The 22432-nt window shown below is 40.4% G+C and overlaps 1 protein-coding gene across 3 annotated transcripts in view; it reads left to right on the forward strand.

Moving 5' to 3' along the window:
* The window catches only part of CRYBG1 (crystallin beta-gamma domain containing 1), a 211196-nt gene that overhangs the window by 90773 nt on the left and 97991 nt on the right, over nucleotides 1–22432 (forward strand). The window contains exon 1 of one of the 3 annotated variants that reach the window (XM_084961601.1): nucleotides 2273–2683. The exons of the other annotated variants lie outside the window; for them this stretch is intronic. Coding sequence (XP_084817727.1) covers nucleotides 2531–2683 — 153 coding nt within the window. The 5' untranslated portion in view covers nucleotides 2273–2530. Of the gene's footprint in view, nucleotides 1–2272; nucleotides 2684–22432 lie in introns of those variants that run through there. 3 annotated transcript variants of the gene reach the window in all.

Genomic DNA, 22432 nt, shown 5'->3' on the forward strand with positions numbered 1-22432 from the left:
TTCAAAAAAGCTTGGCATTGTTGGGGGCAGCAAGAGCTGCTTTTCCTGCATAAGAAGTTTTACATGTTGGGCTTCTACAAGCTGGAGAATGTTGCTTTAATATCCTAAGAATGGCATTATAAACAGCAGGATAAGGTGTATACCTTTTGTTTTCCTCACAAAATCCAAATGTCTGGCCTTACAAGAAAAAGATAGATTGCCTATAAATAGCGGCTTTGAGAAAATCCAGCCTGTACATAACCACCTGTGAAATTGTGCATTTGAGGGTATCATGATCACGAGGACGTAGCAGGAAACCAATGAGTGATTTGTTTTTTTATTACACCCCAAGTAAATGTGTTGTCTTCCTTTGAGAGGATGGCTGTGGGTGCTGTTTATTTACATATGTATAAATAAACACTTAAGTATATATCAGCCAGTCCATTTCCTCATAATTCAAACTAGAAATCTTTGTCTGTGGTAGGGTTTTGAGGGTTTTTTAAAGTATTGTAATGTATTTATTATTTTTCTTCTAAATATTATATTGGCCTATTGCAAAAAATTTCCAAGACTGAAACATACAAAATAAAGACGTGAATTCTCCCATCACTAGTTTGATGTATAACCTTTCAAGGCTTTTTGTTATGCCTTTATATAAACAGAGTTAGTCTGTTTATGCTTTTCCCATCAAAAGGGACCATATACTGCATACAGTTCTTTAATTTGTTTTTCTACTAAGTAATCTTTGTGATCATCTTTTCAAGTCAGTATTTATAAATATGCCTGTTTTGAATTGCAACCTAGTAGTATTTCATATACATAATATGATGGCTGTACTATTCTATAGTTTACCAGTCTTAATTTATGAACATTAAAGTTGTTTCCACTTTTTTTCCTTTTATAAACAATGCCATCTCTCTATTGTTTTTTGTCATTATTTCTGTGGGATAAATTCCCTAGAAATGGAAATACCAAATCAAAAGCACACTTAATTTTAGATGTTATAGATACTGTCAAATTGCCCACAAATGTGTTTTATCAGCCTAAGCTCCCAACCAAAGTGAATGAATGTGTCTCTTTTCCTACCACTTTATAAACAGTGTATGTAATCAGTCTTTTTCATTTTGCTCTTCTGTCTGTATCTCTGTTTAAATTCGTAGTTCTTAAATTAAGAGTGAGGTTGAAAAAAAAAGTGAGGTTAAGCTCTTTTTTATGTTTATTCCCATTTGTATTTCTTTGGTGAATTATCTTTTCATGGTTTGTGCTCCTTTATATGTTGGGTTGTTTATCATGCCGAAGATACTGCGATAAAGTGATAATCACTAACACTCAGAATGGATTAAAAACTGTGTTTTTAAGGGGACACTTTAATCTCTTCTACATTCTTCTTCTTTCTGAATAATTCAGTGTTCTATTATTCATGAGGGTTCGAATTTGTTGTATGTGGGGCTGGAGTTCTGTGTCGGAGGGACTGTTAATGCTTTTAACCAAAATGCCCTTCTGCTCTTACTAGAGGGTTGGAGGAAATGGGAACGGGGGTGGGACTTCTGAAATAATTTTTTTTTTTTTTTTTTTTTTGGTGTCTCATGCAATGGAACTGTCTCAGAAGAGTACCTGAAATGTTTTTCCCTCTTACTCATTCATCCCAGTTCTGCACCCATGTGTCTTTCAGTCCCTTTGTTTCTCGCACTTGCTATTAAAAATATGTACAATAAGAGTCCCCCTTGTAGATCTGTGGGTTGAAGACCCACCATTCTCTGTGAGGATATTGATTCGATCCCTGGCCTTGCTCAGTGGGTTAAGGATCCAGTGATACTGTAAGCTACAGCATAGGTAGCAGATGTGACTCGGATCCCATGTTGCTGTGGCTGTGGCGTAGGTCACAGCTGCAGCTCTAATTTGTGGACCCCTGCAATATATATATATTTACAAAAGTCTTATACTCAAAGTATAAGGACTGAAAATATTTCACTTAGAGTCTTGGGGATTCTGTTTCTAGCTCGAGTCAAGACAGATCCATTCTTGTCAGGAATACCTGGGCGGTGACCATCCTGCCCAGCGTGCCTGCCTTGTTGTAAGGAATCATTAATGGTTATAAAGCCCTGGGCATATACAAAGCTCTCTGTAAGTAGTAATTACTATTATTGTTCTCTGCCATCCTTAAATTTCAAACTGAATTCCTACCAGTCAATGTAGTTCAGGGGAAAATTAAAGCTCTTGTGACATCATTCCCATCATAAAGAGGAGTCACTGGCCAGTGATGCTCATTTGCTTTCCTGAAGACTTCAGGAGAGGATCATATCATCATTGTGGCTTGAGAGATGACAGTTTGGGGGGTTGTATCCTTTTGAATATTTGTTTCGATCAGAAGTCCCTCATTGAGGATCCCTTCTTTAGTCAAGAACAAAGCCCCCTGGCTGCCCTCAGTGACATTTGGGCCACTTGGAACCGTATCTGGTTGCATAGGTAGCTCTGGACTCTCCATTTCTTCTGCAAAACTTACTATTCTCTCCTGAGGAAAATCTGAAGACTGGTCCAATTGCGCACTTCAATGGGGGGTCGAACCTGCTGTGGGTGTGGCTGTGGCAGATGCGGTGGGTGTGCCAACAATCACAGCAGGAGTGTGGACTCTCGGAACAGGTGTCCCGACTCCCGGAATAGGTATGAAAATTCCAGAAACAGGTACTATGATCGGGATCTTGAGGTAAGTCCTTGCTAAGGGAATCCTTCTGAGTCACTGATTTGTCCAGTGTTTCTTTAATACATTTGAGTTTGAGGTAGATAATTGTAACTCAGTGGTGTTACTGTGTCACAGGGCTAATGCCATTTTAGTCTTATATATTTGAAAACATCCTGGGCACTATTTATTAGTATACTCACTTAAATACTTTTTTTTCTAAGCGTTAAACATTTTTTTTTTTTTTTTTTTTTTTTTGCTAGCTAAACTTGCATAGTCAGTGGCAGCAGAGGCAGCTGTTCTCTGAGACTTAGTCCTCTCTACCCCAGGCTTTTCAGAACTTCTAATGCTGGAAGAGAACCACGCTACTTTATAGTCTCTTGAAAGCCACTTCTCTTTGTTCTGGGCTTATTCGCAGTTTACCAAGTTCTTAGCTGAATCTATTAGTAAATCGTATAAACGTGCTTTGAGCAGTGTAACGATAAATTCAAGGGTCTGAATCAAACAGCTCAGAATTGCTTTTTGTACACCTAAGTTGACAGTAGATGTCATCTTAAGACGGAGAGGTGAATCAGGGTCTCCATCTGGATGGTCACTCATTATCCCCAAGCCCTGTTGGTGAAAGCTGTGTGCTGTTTTAGTAGCAGATCTTCTGGGCTACTTTGTAAAATGTGGGGTGGCCATCACCAGCAGCCTGAGCTCACCTCTGATGCTTATTCACCCCCTTTCTCTACCTGTAATATTATACATTTGTTTTGCACATGATAGCTTTGAAGCTGCTGGGATGGAATGTATAGAATGTGTAGGTCAGACTAGTTTTGTAACATGTTTTAGGAAAAGCAAGCCTTGTGCACTTCTGACCTCCTGTTTTCCACAGGGTACTGATTAGAACATAACCCATAATTTAATGAACTAGGTAGTAAATTTAAATATGTATATCTGTGTTTGTATGCATGTGTATATATGCATATATATGTATTTATGTTTGTGTATTACACACACTTTTGAAAACATCTAAATGTTGAAGTGACAATGGAAGATGGAACAAAACATTTGAAGTTGGTACTTTGCAGACCTCATCAATCAAATGGACCTCCTCAGCTGCTTCTTCTGTTTGAGTCTGGAGGGACAGGACTTAGTATTTTAATTATTCTGTGTTTATTCCCATGGCTATTGATTTTACTGTCTTTTCTTCTCAGCAGAGTTTTGATTTCTCTCTGCCATTGTACCTAATGACTTTCTCTTTGGAAAGCTTTAGTCAAACACCGTCTATAGTGAGGTCAAAAATTCACAGTGCATAGATTTGTGCCCTTTGCTAATTAGCGGTTAATTATAAGCTCCCAGGGGGTATTTTTAATGACTTTCAACCAGCAACATGGAAAAGGTGTACAGAAGAACTTGGGGGGAAATGAAAATTTGTGACTGAAGGACAACCGGGTAACACTAACTTAAATGCTTAGAGCCTTTGGGTGACATGTTATTATAAGAGATCTTTGTGATTATGACAAATGCAACTTAAGCACATCTCTCCAAGGAGGCCTGGATCATCTCAGTAAGCAGCGGGCCATCTCACCTAATTCCCCTGCAAACCTGAGCATGCTCTTCGCCAAGATGATCCAAAAAGAACCCCAAATAATGTGGAACTTTTTTCCTATTTGATTTTATTAGAATCAAATTTTAGAATCTTCTTAAAATGAAGACTGACCAGCTTAGAAAATGAAGGAAGTAGGAACTGATTTGCATTGATGCTAAAACTCCTAATTTAAAGCATCTCCCTGTTGGTAATAATATCACTCAAACCAGCATAGAGGACTTTGCCCTTGGTTTTCTCATAAGCTTTGCCCAAAATAGCTGAAGATAATACCAATCAAATACTTCTAAAAATTAACTTCTGTGAGCTTAGCAATTAACCACCCTAATCTATATGTTAATTCAAACTATTGAATTTTACAAAATGAAAGTATACATTATAACAATGATAAATACCCTTAAAAACCCTTTTTTGATTTTCTCTTTTAAAACTGCAGTAATCCAAATTGGCTATAATAATCTAGTAAGTCCATGTGAATGTGAAAAATAATCCTTGTCTGATCAACATCTCTTCATTCTTAAAACTAATTAAATATTATCTCATTTGTGAAGCTTTCCTGAGTTCCCAATTGGTCTTGTCTGATATGTCTCATGGTCTCATGGAATTCTATAATATCCTAACTGATTTCTCCATATATTATTCCAAGGTTATGTGTATTCTCCACCAGGCTTCTGTAAGGCAGCGTATCCACATTCACATCTTATTTATAGCTAATGCTATGCCTAGCATATAGAAGACACTCAATACACATAATTGCAATAACTGGAAAAATGAATTATAAAGCACTGAATGTAGCCAAAAAAAATCAGAGCTCTCATTACAGCTCTGCTTTAGATCAGCTCTGCTATTTAGGGTAAGTCATTTATCCATCCTGGGCATCAACTTTTATATTTGTAAATTAGGAGTTGAGAGTTGGATTAGATAGTGCTCTCGTAGAGCCCTGGGGGTTCTCTGAGATGCCTGCAACAGGAAGAATGGGGTGGATGGGAAGCTGGATGGGAGAGGAGCTTGTGGCCTGCAAGCGTCATGCCATGTCTTCACTCAGAGACACTCACTCATATGTTTCCTACATATGCCTGAGTTCCTGCACAACTTCTTTTGAATAAAATGCTTTACTGCTGATAAAATTGTGAAAACAATGGGATTAGATTACCTATAATGTTCTTACGCCTCTGGTATCTGTAATTTTATGTAACATTTTTATTAAATCATTTTATTATGTTTCCTTTTAAAAGAAACGTAATCCCATTACTCTTATTGACTTGTTGTTGAAATACACACACCCCCAAGTCTTGTCTTTTCTGTTCTATTTGTACTTGTCTTTCACACCTTTTAGTTATTCTTTACATCTGAATGAGCTGCTTATTCCTTAGTTTGTAAAATCATTCTTAAATTAATTGTTTTGAAATTCATTCCTATGTTTCTGAGCATTAGCAACCTTGCCCATCTGCTTTCATTATAAATCTGATGATGATATTCTTGATTACTTTCTTCTGGTCATTTATAAAGTCACTGAGTAGAATGATATTCAGGTTGGAATTGCTGGGGTCGGGGGGTGGGGGGGATAGTTGAGTAAATTGATATTCTGACCTTCCTATGATGCTAGCTGATCTTGCAATGAGCTCTACCCTCCCTTTTTTTTTTTTTTTTTTTTTTTGTCTTTTGTCTTTTGTCCTTTTAGGGCCACATCTGTGGCATATGGAGGTTCCCAGGCTAGGGGTCTAATCAGAGCTGTTGCTGCCGGCCTACACCACAGCCACAGCAACACCAGGTCTGAGCTGTGTCTGCGACCTACACCACAGCTCACAGCAACACCGGATCCTTAACCCACTGAGAAAGGCCAGGGATCGAACCTACAACCTCATGGATACTAGTCAGATTTGTTTCCGCTGTGCCATGACGGAAACTCCCCTCCTCTTTTTTAAAAAATGATATTTGATGGAGTTCCCATCATGGTGCAGTGGAAATGAAACCAGCTAGGAACCATGAGGTTGAGGGTTCAATCCCTGGCCTTACTCAGTGGGTTAACGATCCAGCATTGCTGTGAGCTGTGGTGTAGGCTGGCAGCTGTAGCTCTGATTAGACCCTTAGCCTGGAAACCTCCAAATGTTGTGGGTGCAGCCCTAAAAAGCAAAAAAAAAAAAAAAAAAAAAAAAAAGATATTTGAAATAGCAGATATTTTCAACTTTGTGAGTGAATACTCATGGACTGTCATCTAAAGTACTAAATAGAACAACATATTTTCATAGCATGAATAGTAATAAAGGAATTAGTAGTTAGGTTACAGGAGAAAAGGAAAGAAGCAGTAAGTCAGAGGACACAAAATAAGGAAGGAAATTCAAATAACAATATGCTCAGCACTCATTCAAAACTCACTAAACATCCCTGTGCGTCTGCAGTTTTAGTGCTAACATTCTGCCAGTGGCTTATTCTTTGTTCCTTAGGTTTGGTACATGTGCTGTTTATTGATTCATTTCATGCTTGTTAATGAGGTACCTTGGGAGTTTCTCCTTTCAACAAAAATGGAAGGGAATGAAAAGGGAATTGTTGAGACTACGCTGACTAATTCGGTCCCACAAATTACCAACAATTTACCCTAAAACAAGCCTAAAAGAAAGGACAAACTAATTTTAAGGTAAAAAATAACATCTAGCATCAGTTACATCTGATAATGTGTTGTTCTGTCTTACAATTACAAAAGGCATCAGAATCAAGGCAATAGTTCAACATATGAGACAATAAATTAACCAAAGTAGGATGTGTTTGGTTAGAGAGAATGGCGCAGGAAGGAGAATGGCGCAGGAAGGAAACTTGGGAAGTAGAATTTTTTCAGGAATAAGTGTGGGATGAGGTCCAGTCTTTAAATATTGAGACATTGTTGTAAGGTCTTGAGCAAAGAAGCATTCATAATGAATGCAATATTTCAGAAGTAGAGGCAGTGATATTCCTGGTATGGTGGAGAGTCAGGGTAGAGGGAAATAAAAAACTGTGAACGCAGATAGGGGCTGGAGTCTTGGAAACTGCCCAAGAGGCTATTAAAACAGTATGGGTTTGTATTAAGGGGGAGGCTGTTGAATGAGCTGAAGTCAAAAGATCTGGTGATAGATTACACATAGGAGTGAAAGTGGATAGAGTGACAGATTTTAAGGTTTTTAGTTTGAGAGGCTAGAAAAATGGTGTTCCTGGTGACAAATGAAACTCTTCAGAAAGGGAGACTGCTTGCAAGGAAAAATTGATTTGTTCTTTTTAGAAAATGTTGACTTTGGAACTGTAACTTGAAAACCATGTTGAAAGTTTTAGAATAATAGAGCAGTGTGGAGAAATAGATTTGGGCTATGATCAGAACAAATGAGCTGAAAACTTTCAGTTGTTTTACTTTTTTTCTTTCTTTTTTTTCATTTCCTTTCTTCCCCCTACCTTTTTTTTTTAAGCAGCAGAATCTGACCTGAACTCTTATGAAGCAGTTTATTATCTTTAATTATCTCATTTAGAGTGAATTGTCATACTTTTTTTTTTTTTGCCGCAGAAGTAATAACACATCATGGTACACACACATATTGCTTTTCCAAAATCTGAATATTCTTACTTTTAAAATACTTCTGGAAGTTCCCATTGTGGCTCAGCAGGTTAAGAACCTGACTGGTATCTATGAGGATGCAGGTTCAATCCCTGGCCTTGCACAGTGAGTTAAAGGATCTGGCATTGCTGTGAGATCCGGTGTAGGCTGTGGAAGCGGCTCAGATCTGGTGGTGCTGTGGCATAGGCTGGAAGCTGTAGCTCTAATTAAGCCCCTAGCCTGGGAACTTCCATATGCCACAGGTGTGGCCCTAAAAAAAAGAAAAAATAAATTAATTTAAAACAATAAAATACTTCTGGCCCCAAAGTGCTTTCCATAAAGAATTGTGGACCTGTAGTAACTTTGGAGAAAGCATGCCAGTGAGGGGTAAGACAGAATCATACAGACCTGGGAGTTACCTATGAGGGTTGAATAAATGATGAAAAATTGAATGATTAAACTTAAAAAGAGAAACATTGTAGTTCACACAAGTAGAAAGTAAAAATTGGAAGAGGGAATTCAAGATACAGGTAAGTTGAGGAGTTCCCTGGTAGCTCAGCAGTTTAAGGATCCAGAGTTGTCGCCACTGTGGCTAGAGTTCGATCCTTGGTCTGGAAACTTGTACATGCTACAGGCTCAGCCAAAATATATATATGTATATATATATATGTGTATATATATATATATATATATATACATACACACACACACACACACACACACACAGACACACACACACATATATATATAATAAGTTGAAGAGGTGAATGAATTTGGCAAAAAGAAGGACGTAGTTGAATTTATACAGTCCTTGATGGTTACATAGAGGAGAACAGGCACTGGGATCTGGAGAGGGAGCCTGAGATTTATTTCTGGTTGAAGGAGAACAGAGACGAGAAGGAGAAGATTAGGAAGAGACTGTCATAAGGGTAGCAGCACAGAGGGAAGGGCTGCTCGTTAAGACAGGACAAGCAAGGCAGTTTTAGAAGCTGAAAAGAGGAGAAAAGAGCAGGGACTATAATAGAAATGCTTCAGAATGAGCGCATCACTTGGGAGGTGCCTAATGGTTTTGAGGCAGATCCTGAGCACAGATGGACCATAGTTTTGGAGAAGAGGAGAGACAACTCTTCTCAAACTAAGAGGAAGCTGACCCAAGAAGGAATAGCTGAAGAGGTTCTCTTTTCTTTGTAGAGAAAGAAAGTCACTACCCAAAAAATGGATCTGGAGGAGAACTGATGATTAAGAAGGGTGTGGTTTTGGCATAACCACTGACAAAAGGGTGATAGGAAGCCAACAGGAAAACGCTGGCTGTCAGAAGGGCCAGGATGAGTAAAACATGTAAATCTGTGAAACAAAGGTGCTGAGAGTACTATTTGGCCATGATGCTCGTTATTCAATGTGATCTAAAATTTCCCAGTCCACAAAAATGGGATTATCTTTATGGGGCAGCAGACATGGATGTAACACCAGAGGTGAGGCACACAAAATAATCATTTGTCATTAGCTTTCCCAACAATGAGCAAGTAGTTATTCCAGGACTGTAAGGACATCACCTTCACACTGTGGGAGTCTCCTCCCTGATCTCCTCCTTTGTCCTCTTCCCTTACCGTCTTTCTGCACCTAGCAGCAGAGCCATCTTTTCAAGGCATCCATCAGATCCTACTACCTTGCTGCTTGTAACTCATCAAGGCTTCCCATCGTACACAGAAGAGAAAGCTCCTGTCTTTATGCAGGTTGACAGGCCTTTTGTGAACTGCCTCTGCCCCTGCCCAGCTCACACTGCCCCCTTGCTCTGCCCCGGCCACACTGGAGCAGTTACTTGACACGCAGAACTCTCCTTTGCCTTGAGAACTGGGCCCTACCTGTTTGCCTGGCCTGGGACACACTTTCCCCCTGTTCACAGGACTGATTCATTCTCTTCCTTCACAGCCTAAGTGTCACCTCTGCAGAAAGGCCGGTCACCATCACCTCAGCCTGCATGAATTATTCACATAGTACATATTGTTATACATCTGCTTGCTTATTTGTTTGCTTGTTATTGTCTTTGTCCCCTACAATATAAATTCTGTGGAGCAGAGATTTCTGCCTCTTGTTCACTGTTCTATTCTGCTTGCTAGCACAATGTCTGGAACACACTAGGTACTAATAATAAATGTTTGTTGAATGAGTGAATGAATAAACATTTCTCTGTACTTTTTTTTTTTTTGGCTTTTTAGGGCCACACTCATGGCATATGGAGGTTCCCAGGCCAGGGGTCTAATCAGAGCTACAGCTGCCAGCCTATGCCATGGGCACAGCAATGCCAGATCCAAGCCGTGTCTGTGACCTACACCACAACTCATGGCATCGCCAGATCCTTAACACACTGAGAAAGGCCAGGGATCAAACCCACAACCTCATGGTTCCCAGTCAGATTCGTTTCTGCTGCGCCATGGCAGGAACTCTGTTTCCCTGTACCTTTTACTTTCGACTTAATTCCCTTAATTATTTTATTTTTAATGACTGCTTGATAGGTATTCAGCACTTTGTTCAATTTTCTTAATTTGGTTTGACCTAGTCACTTCGATTTGACACTGTACGTACAGGACATTGCTTCTCTGATCTACAGTTTTGTAACTGTTGGGATTAACCATCCCTGCGGTGTTGCCTAGGCAGTCAAGTCCAAAACCTGTTTTGTTCCCTAATGCCACAACCTTCCTATCCTCTGCCCCAATTAATGGCATTAAAAGAAAAAAAAAATCTTTCCTTGCAGGTATCTTACATAACTGAGAGTCAACGTTTTGGGACAGGAACCAGTTTTGTAACAAACAGCTTTGGCAACTCTGCCCCAAGGCCCTTGCAGCCTACCCATATGGAGAAGGGAAGGTGTCACCTGTGCTGGTGGGGGGAGGGGCAGCACTCAGGCTGCCATGCCAGGTCCTGGGCTTTTTCCTCAGGGACAGGGAGTTTCCCTCTGTCCCCAAGGTGTTAGTGTGGTCACTTCTGTCTAGTCTGTCCAGTGAAAGCCTGGTAAGCACAATGCTCTGAACTCGCTAAAAGCCAGACATGGGCAAGGAGTTAATTAAGAAATATAAATAAAATAATTCTGCACTATGAGAAAAATGACTCTAGAACAGGACGTCAAAAAGCAAGTGTATAATCAAAAAGAAATGGGGCAGGTCTACTTAGACCACTTTCCTCAGTGACTGACACAATTTTGCTGGGCACTTACACAGTATAATTAATGTGTGTCATTCCTAAAGGGACATATTACCTGCCTGTACCATGAAGCCTCTTTATATTTAGCCCTGTTCAATCATCAATTAGCTCATACACGAGCCCCTGAGTATCATTATCTCTGCTTTGCAAACAAGGAAAAGCAAGGGTGTTGGTGCCGAGACTCCAAGCAGTGTGTTACTGGCTCAATAAAGAAGTCTGGAATTCCTGAACTTGGGTTTCCTGCACTGTAGAATCAATGTATTACATTGTTAAACACAGTCAAATGGAAATGACCCCAAAACATGTTGTTCTTGCAGTATATTGGCCCTACCCTGTGGTTTTCTACATGAAGGGAAACTGCTTGGCATGGTTGGGACTGGAGGAGAGAGATGGAAAGACAAGGGGGCATGGCCTGGGGAAATGGAAGGGAAATGCCTCATGTGATTTCTGGCCTATAGAGAAAAGTTATTGGAATGAAGCATTTTCAGAACATCTCTTAAGTCTGAAGGTTACGTGGGTCTTCAGGAAGCAGGGCTGAACATGCAACTTGGCCTCCCCCGCTAAAATGTTTCTGGTAAATCCTATATTGCCTTGACCCTAAAGGCAATATCCCAATACCAGGAATGGCAGAGCAAAGGATTATGAACACAGATGAAACATTATATACCAGTGAGTAGACCTACTTGGCAGGCATCGCAGAGATTCCTGCCTGGTCCTCTGAGAAGTATTGCTGACCTGGTATTTCCACAGGATCATCTCTATTTTAATCTTCTCTGTAAATTATTCAAATAAGCACAGAAGCCTTTCTGCTCCAGATGGGTAAAAAGTACCTGGGGATTAATTTCTGGAACATCATACCCCATGAAGAGTCCTCTTCAGAGAGTGTTTGGCACAGTCTCTTGAATGCATGTTACTCTCCCAAGAAGGCGACAGCACTAATAGCCAGGTGACAAGTGGACCGTGGGTCAGGAGTGAACAGGAGCCTCTGGGCTCTTTCAGTTCTCCAAGCTTTTCCCCTTCCCAAAGCATGTTTTAGCCCTATTAAGTGCTCCTTATAGCAGGCATGCAAAGAAGAAAAAGTCCTCTTTATTTGCATGTCGTAGACAAAGGATAGAATAAACACAAATAGATAATAGCTAATAGAAGAGATGAGAGAGAGAGAGGAGGGGAATGTAGCTAATTAAGAATAGATTTTAAAAAAGAGAGGGAGGGAGAGAAAGAATCTAGCTAATTAAGAACAGATTTTTTTTTTTTTTTGGAGTTCCTGTTGTGGCGCAGTGGTTAACGAATCCGACTAGGAACCATGCGGGTTCCATCCCTGCCCTTGCTCAGTGGGTTAATGATCCGGCGTTGCCGTGAGCTGTGGTGTAGGTCGCAGACACAGCTCGGATCCCCTGTTGCTGTGGCTCTGGTGTAGGCTGGCAGCTACAGCTCCCATTCGACCCCTAGCCTGGGAACCTCCATGTGCCGCAGGAGAGGCCCAAGAAATGGCAAAAAGACCCCAAAAAATAAATAAATAAATAAATAATAAAAACAGATTTTTTTTAAAAAAAGAGAGAGACCAAATCTCTGATCTTTGGTCTGATTTAAGAGAGAGGTTTAATGGTAACTGTCAGAACATGTCTTTCATCAGAATAGGCTGATCAATAAAATGTTCACTGATTCAGGATAGTTTTAACCAAGAGATATTTACTCTGTGAAGACTAGGCCTATCAGTATGGCTTTAGCTTCTCTTTTGCAGGGAGAGAAAAAGATCCCAGTATTTTATGAAAAACTTTACAAATGTAAGGCAGGACCTGCTTTACATCTATAATCAGAAGTGGAATTTGAAAAAAAAATCTTTCGTGTTTTTCCTTTAGAGAGTTATTAGAGTAGGAAGTGATTTTGTTGATTTTTTTTTTCTTTGTAAGGTAAACTTGAGACTGTCATGAGCACTAAATGTGTTTCTATGGAACTATGAATTACTTAGATACTTTGGAGACCTGGGTGTCTGTGCCTGAATCATGATACTTGGCTGTCTAGAATTTGGGGAAGTGAGTTGTTCTAGACAGCTGAGCTTTATAGATGACCCAGTGTCTATCCTAGTAGGTTGGAACCTTTAACATTTTTACTGTTTTGAATAAAAGCTATCTAAAGATATGTTTATGCATTTTTTTTTGCTTTTTGAAAACAATATGCTAAACATATTTAGCTTTTTCTTGATGAAGCATTATTATTATGGAAAACAGCTTTTTTATGGAATGTTCTCAGAACTTAACTGAAATGTATTGTTCTGTCTGCTATTGCAGTAAATTATTATTTCTGTGTTATTCTTAATAGTTTTTTTCTAGAAATTTCCTTATTATTACCTGTCATTTCTTACTTTTGTCACTGTATACTTTTGAAAAATATTTTAAAATGTTTAAAAGGTTTCAATTAGTTACATGTTTGGAAATTAGCTAACAATACTCTTTAGAATCTTATATAAAGGAAGAGTAAACAGGCTTGGAGTAAGGCCAACACTTCCTTCTCTAACTGTTCTTATTCCAAAAAAAAAATTTATTATAAATTTGAAAATGTACACAAATGGAGAGAATAGTATAATGGACCACCACACCATCCCTCTTAACTTTACACATCATCCTATTTCAACAATTCCCAATTTCTGAGCAGTCTTATTTCCTCTATACCTCCCCTACTCTCCCACCTTACATCTGCATTAAAATCCATTATTTCAACATTAGTATGGATTCGTGTTTAGCTTAATATAGATACAGCTGTTAACGTATGGAAAAAATTAAATATATTTGCATATACACCACTTAGTACACACCCATATATTTCCTTGCTCTAGGGCCTAGAAGCAATGACACCTCAGAAGCAACAAGCACACCAAGAAGCCAGATCTTGGTTTCTAATACCATCCTTCAGTAGCATGAACCAGGCCTCCTTGAAAAAAGTGGCTGATTTTAGGACTAGAGCACAAAACATAAACAATGAGCCTGGAGTAGCTTATAGGGCTGAAAAGTAAAAATGTGCCAGATGCACACACACACATATGCAATTGATAGAGATATGTCAAAAAGAAACAGGAACTAACTAAATCCCCAATAGCCAAAACTGGAACAATTTGAACAATAAAATAAAGCAGCATTGTATTATAACTCAACATATAAAATAAATATTGTTGAGTCCCTACTGATAGAAATACATGAATGAATGAATGGATGGATGGAGGAGAAGAGACAAATCTCCTATGCAGAAGAATTCTAAATAATGTATGTAGATATTGCACTTTTAAGAAGGGGGCATAACAGCTCCACTGCTTAAGTGTGAGCTCCACATAGTGACTTCCTTGCAAAGAGCACACCATAGAAAAGGATTAAGGAGCCAGTAACTTTCCAGTGGAGAAATTTGTCAAACACTACCAAAGTCAACATCAATAGCCATAAATCATGTTAATAGTATGGACCCTTGATGAATAATGAAATAATGTTGAAAATGAAAATCACATTGATCTCTCTGCTCTTTTTCACCAAAACCCAAAACCACAAACCCCAGTCTAATCGTGAGAAAAACACCAGACAGATTCCAATAAGGCTCCTTCTACAAAAGATCTGACCAGTACTCCTCAAAACTGTCAAGGTCATCAAAACCAGCGAACGTCTTAGAAATTCTCATAGCCAAGAGGAGTCAAAGAGATATGACAGTTACTCATCTAGTTTCATATTTGTTGTCTGTGCTATGATGGCAACTCTGTAAAAATTATATTAAGGGAAAATAAAATGAAAAACATCACTGTATTACGCTTACACGATACTGGGGGACTTTTAATCTTTAAAAGTGAATGTGTAAGTATCATCTTGTTAAGAAAGTCAATTCCGGAAGAGGAAAATAGCAGGAAGAGGATTATATTTCCAGCAAGGGTGACTGTCACTGGAAAGGTTAAGGCACAAGCAAGGGAGAAGAAAGAGAGAACCAGGTGACGGATACAGTAGAAATGAATAAAAAAGAGGAGGGGAAAATAGGGAAAAAAGGGATATACATACAGTGAAGAGAACGTCATTAATAATATTCTGGGCTGCAGTAATCTAGACAATCTCTGATTCGTTGTTCCGTTTTGTGATTCTTTATTTTCTATGAATACTAACAAAATTATCAGAATAAGGTTGAGTCCTTTTCCTTGACTTTTTTCTTTTGCTTCTGTGGTACGTAAGATAATTTTCTATACCTGCAGTTTCCAAACCTGTTTGGGTCTGTTGTCATCTTCTACACTAACCATGAAATAGATTTGTCCTGCATAAACTGAGACAAACATGTGTCCACTGAGGAATCTAATTTATGGGGAGCTTACTTATGATTATATCTTTATTAGATCCCTGCTTGCTTAGAAATGATGGAGAATATGATCATTTTTGCCAGTCCACATCATGACTCAAATGCTAACTTAGAAAAGATTGAAAAAAGATCTGTATCTTGCTGTTTATTAAGTAATATATCTGTGGTCATTTTTAAGTTCTGTGTTCAGATAGAGCTGAGCTATATTCAGAGTTTTGACCCTGACACCTTCGCCACTGTGTTTGTAATATAAACTATCTTGCCATTCACATGCTGATATGTCCTAAGAATCGTTATGTATAGTAACTTGCAAATTTTTATAATCGTACTGTATGTTTTTAAGTGCTTTTACATTTAAGAAAAGGAAACTTCATTTAACCAATATTTTTTTAAGTTAGTAAGTTTTACTTTTTATTTGGTATTTGAAAGCAGCTAGAAAACCTGAATGACTTCATGTTAAGAAGTATGAAAAGAATAAGAGTTCCCACAGTGGCACAATGGGATCAGTGGTATCTCTGTAGCACCAGGACTCAGGTTCAATCCCCAGACCGGCACAGTGGGTTAAAGGGTCCAGTGTTGCCACAGCTGTGGCTTGAATTGAAATTGAAGCTCAGATCTGACCCCTGGTCTGGGAACTGCATATGCCAGGGGGTGGCCAAAAAAGAAAAAAAAAAAAGAAATCAAAAAGAACAGATTCAGTACCTCCCCTAGACCTGGGCAAGACTGGGCCCACTTTTAAAAGGAGCTCTTCTTTGCCTGCCTCTCCAAAGGCAAGCCCTGCTGCCAGGGTGTATAGCCCCAGACCTGAGTGATGGCAGGGCATGTGTTCAGAGGATGGAGGTACAAGCTGAAATGTCCACTTGCAAACATCAGAGGCCACTTGCGGTGCAGAATGGAGACGGGAAGTAAGAGAAGGAGGCAAACCTGTGTTTGAGGTCCTTCGGAAGGTATATTTTTAAAGGCAAGGAATTAGAACAAACTTTAATAGTTTGTTAGCTTCATTTATAGCTTTGAAATATTTAAAGATAATGGTAAGTGAGCTTCCATTTATAGTCTTGTTCCCCTTCAGTCACCAATGTTGGGCCAAATTTGAATAGATTTTAAAAATGAAAAAGATTAAGCTCATTTGTCCTATTTCCTTAATTCTCTCACCTATTAATAGTCTAACAGGTGATCTTTGAGTTCAACCATGAATTATAGGTAAAATGCTCTACCTAAAGGTATATTCTATAAGCTTTTTGGTTTTTAGTAAAATCACCCCAAATGTTTTATTTATTTATTTGTTTGTTTTTGGCTGCGCCTGTGGCAGGTGGAAGTTCCCGGGCCAGGGACTGAATCCACACCACAGCAGTGGCCAGAGCCACTGCAGTGACAACGCTGGATCCTCAACCCACTGCACCACAAGGGAACTCCATCTCAAATGTTTTAAATGCTGACTCTTCAAGGAGAATATTGGGAGAAGAAGAAGCAAATGGAAAAGTAATTATATCATCAGCATTGACATTTACTTAGTTCTTTATGTGTTTAAGGTGCAGAGGAAATATTTTCGGTCTAAAAAAAAAGGTTTTCTGCTTTAGAGGAGTTTATAAAGTGGATGAAGAGGCAAGAGAAATATACATGAAAAATTTAAAACAGAGCAGCAAATATGAAATCAGTGTTACCAGGAATAAAGGCTTCCAGAGAGCAGGAAGCTTGGGTTGTCAGCGAGGCCGCTGGGCTGGGCTGGGCCTTGCCGCATGAGTCAGGATTGGATTGGCACAGACAGATGAGGTAACATCCTGGGAGGGAAAAGCCACAGGGCTAAGGTACAGAGACAGGTAAGCACAGCGTGTGTTTGGGGAACTAGGGACACATTAATTTGGTTAGAGCGGACAGTTTGCATTGCACATAAAGGCAGGAAGACTTTGAATGATATCTGGTGCTGTCTGTCTAGGGCTCTGAAAGTCTGGGCTTTACCCCGAAGGCAGTGGACAGTTGCTGAAGGTTTTTGAGACACAAATAACAGGGTGAAATCTGTGATTTGGAAAGAATGAACCAATGGCTGTGTTTAGATGGACTAGTGGAGAGAGATGAGAGGCAGGCAGACCATGGAGGTCCTGAGCTCATTGGACCAGAGATCAGGCCAGGGATGGGACACTTTGAAAAGAGACACTTTCTCTTTTACAGATTTTGAAACATTTCCTGGTTGTTTTCAGAGTTACCGGCAATGATTTCCACTAGGAAGAAATGACTGGTGATGAAATAGAATGGACTAATAGAAAACAAAAGTAATATACATTGTTCCACTTACCACACTTGTATTCCATGTCCTAGAGTTTTACGCTTACCTGTCTGCTTCTCTAAATGAAGAAAGGTAAGCACAACCCAAATCCCATTTGACCTACGTCAAGTATATGTACAAAATTCAACAGTGAAATATAATTATGTTAACCCTGTCTTTACAAGGCATAGAAAAATGTCTTTAGCTCCAGGTAATGACAGCATGTTCTTTTTTTACATAAAAATGTCACAAGGGGTGAGGCAGTTGTGTGGTAAAGTGGAGAGAGACAGTGGACCCCAGGAGTCTGTGAGCTTGTTCTGACAATGATTGTTCCACTGAATGGCTCTAGGACCTGGGACAATTTGTTTATCCTTCTGGGATAAGCCTCCCTTAAGATCAGATTCTCCCTTAAGATCAGATTCTCCAAGGCTCTTTTCAGCCCTCCCATTCTATAATTATGTGAGTTAGATCTGACACCAAAAGAGCATTTCATGAGATGGATTTCTAGGAGTTCCCACCGTGGCTCACTGGGATCGGTGGTATCTCTGCAGCACCAGGACGCAGGTTTGATCCTCAGCCCAGTACATTGGGTTAAAGGATCAGGTGTTCTCACACAGCAGAGGCTGCATCTGTGTCGTGGATCTGATCCCTGGCGCAGGAACTCCATATGCTGCAAGGCAGCCAAAACAGAAGAAACGCAAACAAAAAATGGATTTCTAATATACTTTGAGTCAGTCTCTCTGGTTGAGATTCCTAATGGCTATGAAAGATGTAGGTATGGATTTATCTATGATTAATTTGTGGGAAATGAGGTAGAAGAGTTTTGTGTGTGTTTTTTTTTTTTTTGGTTGTTTTTGTTTTTTTAAAGTCTTGGATGTGTATCAAGGTTACTAGGTCATTCAGTATGTGAATTATTTCCCCTTCCCTATGAATCACCACTAAAGATGGGTTAGCTGGTTGATGTAATCCAACTAGATGATACTCCTTCTGTGAATTTTTTAGGGATTGCATACAAGGGACAGGAAGTGTGGCCAGTTCACTGTGTAGAACCACAAGCACATTTGGAAAGGCTGAGAGACAATGTGGTGAACTGGTTAAAAGCATACATTCTGGGGTCACATTTACTCAGCTTCAAACCCAAGTTCTGCCACTTGTCAGCTGCATGACCTTGGGCTAGTTACTAAACCTCTCTGTGCTTCCGGTTACTCTTCTGCTTCATTGGGTTATTAGGGGATGAGGATTAAGTGAAAGTTGTTACATGTAAATCCCTTAGAACATCACCCACCACAAGCATTTGGTAAAATAATTATTAGACAAGGCAAGTAAAAAGATATTTATCAAGGAAGACACCCTGGTACGTAAAGCTGGAGGCATAATGATGTGGACCAACATATCTTAAGATAGATTCAGCCGCTTTTGTGATGTTTTTTGGTATTAGTCACATTGTAACTACAAAATCACAAAAAAATGGCATTGTTCTTATGATTGTTTCATCCTATTTGTGGTTTGCTGAAGGTGAACGTATTTTTTCTGTGTGGGGTACATGCTTACCTTCAAGAAGGAATGTTTTGCAGTAAACTGAATTCGGGGAAGAAGAGGTTTAGAGGCAGAATGAAGGAAAGGGATCTCATGGTTGCCTTGTGCTTTCAGTGGATAGTGAATATTCATTTAAAAGGTGTTTTCTGGGAGAAAGTTGTGAGTAATTCAAGGAACTAAAATTTCAAGTTCTCTGAAGCAGTGAGTCAGGGTTCCTGAGACCAGTCCTGTTTGGGCTACTTCATCTTAGATGACAAACAGAGGTTGATTTTCACCTCATCATGACTGAAATTGATAATTTCATCAGATTACTTCAAATTAAGCTTCACTTATTTGAGTTATAGAAAACTCCCAGCAAAACACCTCACTTTCTCTGTGGATTTGAGCTGTGGCCAAATAACCAGGAAAGAAAAAAAGAAGGAGGGAGCTGGACATGAGTTTTCTTGCAGCCCCACCCTTCCTTCAGAGCCTTGCCCTCCTGGTGAGTGACTTTCTGCCAAGGTCTTTCCTGAAGTCTCTCTCTGTTCCTCAGCTGAGAAGGAACCACATTTATGGGGCTCATCAGAAGCGGGTGTGAAGGGTTTCCCGTCTGAAGGGTCTCAAGCCATGAAAAGGCTTTTCATTCAGTTGACATGAGGGGTGTGGCCAGACATCTGTGCCTGCCTTAGGGCGAGGGAGGCGGCACAGACGTTCTTTTCCCTCCCCAAAGGAGTAGGGCACTCTCTGCTACTGGCAGGGGACCCGATAGCAACACAAGTGCCAGGACTGTGTCCTGAGCTGGGATGTGGCCGTCTCTGCCTGAGACAGACTGTGGAGGGATGCTGATGGTTTCCATGACGACCTCCCTCAGGGCTAGAAGGTTTCAGGAGAACCCTTCCTACACCGCCCTACCAAGGTTGGATCTGCACACAGTGGAAGAGCTACTCTGTAATGAGTGCACAAAAAAGAAAAAAAAAAAAAAAAAAAGGAAAAGGAAATGAGTGTGTAGTGTTTTATGTTAAGAAGATAAGCTCTTATCTCTCTTTCTAAACCTTTAATTCCAATTATGTTTGTAACCAAATAAAGCCAGTTAAACTGCGGTTTGGACTGAGGCTGATGACAGCTGCAATCTAGAAACTGATGCACAGGCTGAATTATAATATCTTGTTCTGAAAGTCATTGCCATGTGGGACCACGCCTGAGGGTTTGGGTTGTGCCTTTCATGCATCTGCTGGGGACAGGTCAACATTTGGCAAGGCACAAATCAATGGAAAGGGTGCCCGCGACAAGTGCATTTTCTGCCCCAGACATACCATTTTTATAGAATACATGTAAGCTCCACACTCATGTCTTTGACTTTGGATACCACTTTGCTTTTGAACTATTTATTTTTGAACTCTTTGTGGCCAAGGAGACCATGCCTGTCCCAGCTTACTGTGAAGAGGTCTTTTCTAATCAGTGTGCACCTCTAGTTAATAGACATAAACACATGGCAAGGGAAATCTTGCCTGGGTGATAGTTGATGCACAGTAAATATGTGAATGAATGAATGAATGAACCCAGTTCTCATGGGCTTTGACACCGGGAGCGTATACTTTAATTGAAAATCACTTCCACCCGTGAAACATGTATCCTTCCCAGTGCTTTACACACCTTTTGTGATTGTGTGTTCACACTCTTCTTCCCACTTTCGGGGGGGCAGCAGAGCAGTAGCTATAACATGTTGTATAGCTTTCACCTTGTTCTATTTGAATCTCATACTTCCTCCCCCCTGTGATCTAGAAGGTACTTTTATCATTTGTGCATTTATGTCTAGGTCACCGCCTCCACCTGGACCCCGACTCACCCAGCTTTCTGTATCGTGAGGAGGGCTGCTCACATGAGTGGCATGACTTTGGATGGAACTCAGTATGGGAAAGCAGAGACAGTATTATTCTTTGTCATCACTTTTTTCAAAACTGCTGTGGACTACTTCCTTTCCATCACCTGGATTTCTTACTCACTCTTAGAAATCAAAGCTTTCATTTCAGTGATTTAAATGTCTAGCCCAATGTAGTAGTTAAAACCCTAAGTGTTGTTCACATGACCTTTCCCCCTTGCCCAGCTTGGTAGCCTCTGCAGGGAGAGAGGGGCCGAGTCGGCTTCAGCTCCCCACCCCCCCTCACCGGCCTCCCCGGCTCCCTGATTTTGCTCTTTTACTCTTTATTTATTTTATTTATTTATTTATTTTGTCTTTTTGCCTTTTCTAGGGCCGCTCCCACGGCATATGGAGGTTCCCAAGCTAGGGGTCCAATTGGAGCTATAGCCACCAGCCTACACCAGGGCCACAGCAACTCAGGATCCAAGCTGCATCTGTGACCTACACCACAGCTCACGGAAACACTGGATCTCTAACCCACTGAGCAAGGCCAGGGATCTAACCCACAAACCTCATGGATCCTAGTCGGATTCGTTAACCACTGAGCCACGACGGGAACTCTGCTCCTTTACTCTTTAATCCGAGCTCATACTCCTCATTCTTTGTTGGTTAGGTCCAGAAGGTGTGGGGATTTGGGAGGGAAAAGGAGCACTGTCCTATGTCAAAGGTGTTCTCTGACTTAAATAGATATTCATAGGTGCTTCTTTGTCCCTAAGGGCTTTTGTGGTTTTCTCTAGGGCTCTTGTTGGACACATAGCTCATTATCATTCCCAGGATGGCCATAATTTTCCCCATAGCCCCCAGGCTTTGAGTCCACCCTTCACCAGCCCTATTAGAGTCCCCTGTCCCTCCTCCGCAACCTCCCGATTCTTGGGCAGAGTCTCAGGTGAGACTGCTCCAGGCTGCCTCTCTCCTGCAGGGTCCCTGTCTGTTCTAAGAAAACTCTCATGCTCTTCGGCCTTCTCCATCAGTCCAAGTGGCAGTGCCTCCCCCTTGCTGTCCACTAATCTCAGCCCACTAATCTCAGTCCCTTGCCTTTTGATTTCTCAAGTGTGAGCCAGGCATTTGTCTTCTGTGTCCCCCAAGCTCCAAGAGACATCCACGGAGCTCTCCATTTCTCCCCCTAAATGCCTCTTGCTAGGAAGAAGCACCTGTGTTGTCTTCCATGGGGGAGGTAAAGGGGGAGAGAAGTCCACCTGGCAGCAGCCTTCTCCAAATGCAGCCGCTTGCCCTGCTTCTTTGACTTCAGATTCCTTATACAGGCTCTGAGACGTCACTTCTGCAAGTCTTGGTGGAGGGGGTCAAGCACCTCATTTTGGAACATGCAGGTACCCAGTCCTAGGGGTTTGTTCTCAGATTCGTAGGTTTACCTGAAACTGAGCAGAAAGCATTCCATTCTAACATCCTGTTACATATGTATA

The sequence above is a fragment of the Sus scrofa genome, chromosome 1 (assembly GCF_054392235.1).
Source record: "Sus scrofa isolate SSC_HxYL_T2T_F1_AM1 chromosome 1, Sscrofa_HxYL_maternal_Yorkshire_Landrace_v2.0, whole genome shotgun sequence".
In the NCBI taxonomy this organism is placed as follows: Eukaryota; Metazoa; Chordata; class Mammalia; order Artiodactyla; family Suidae; genus Sus; species Sus scrofa.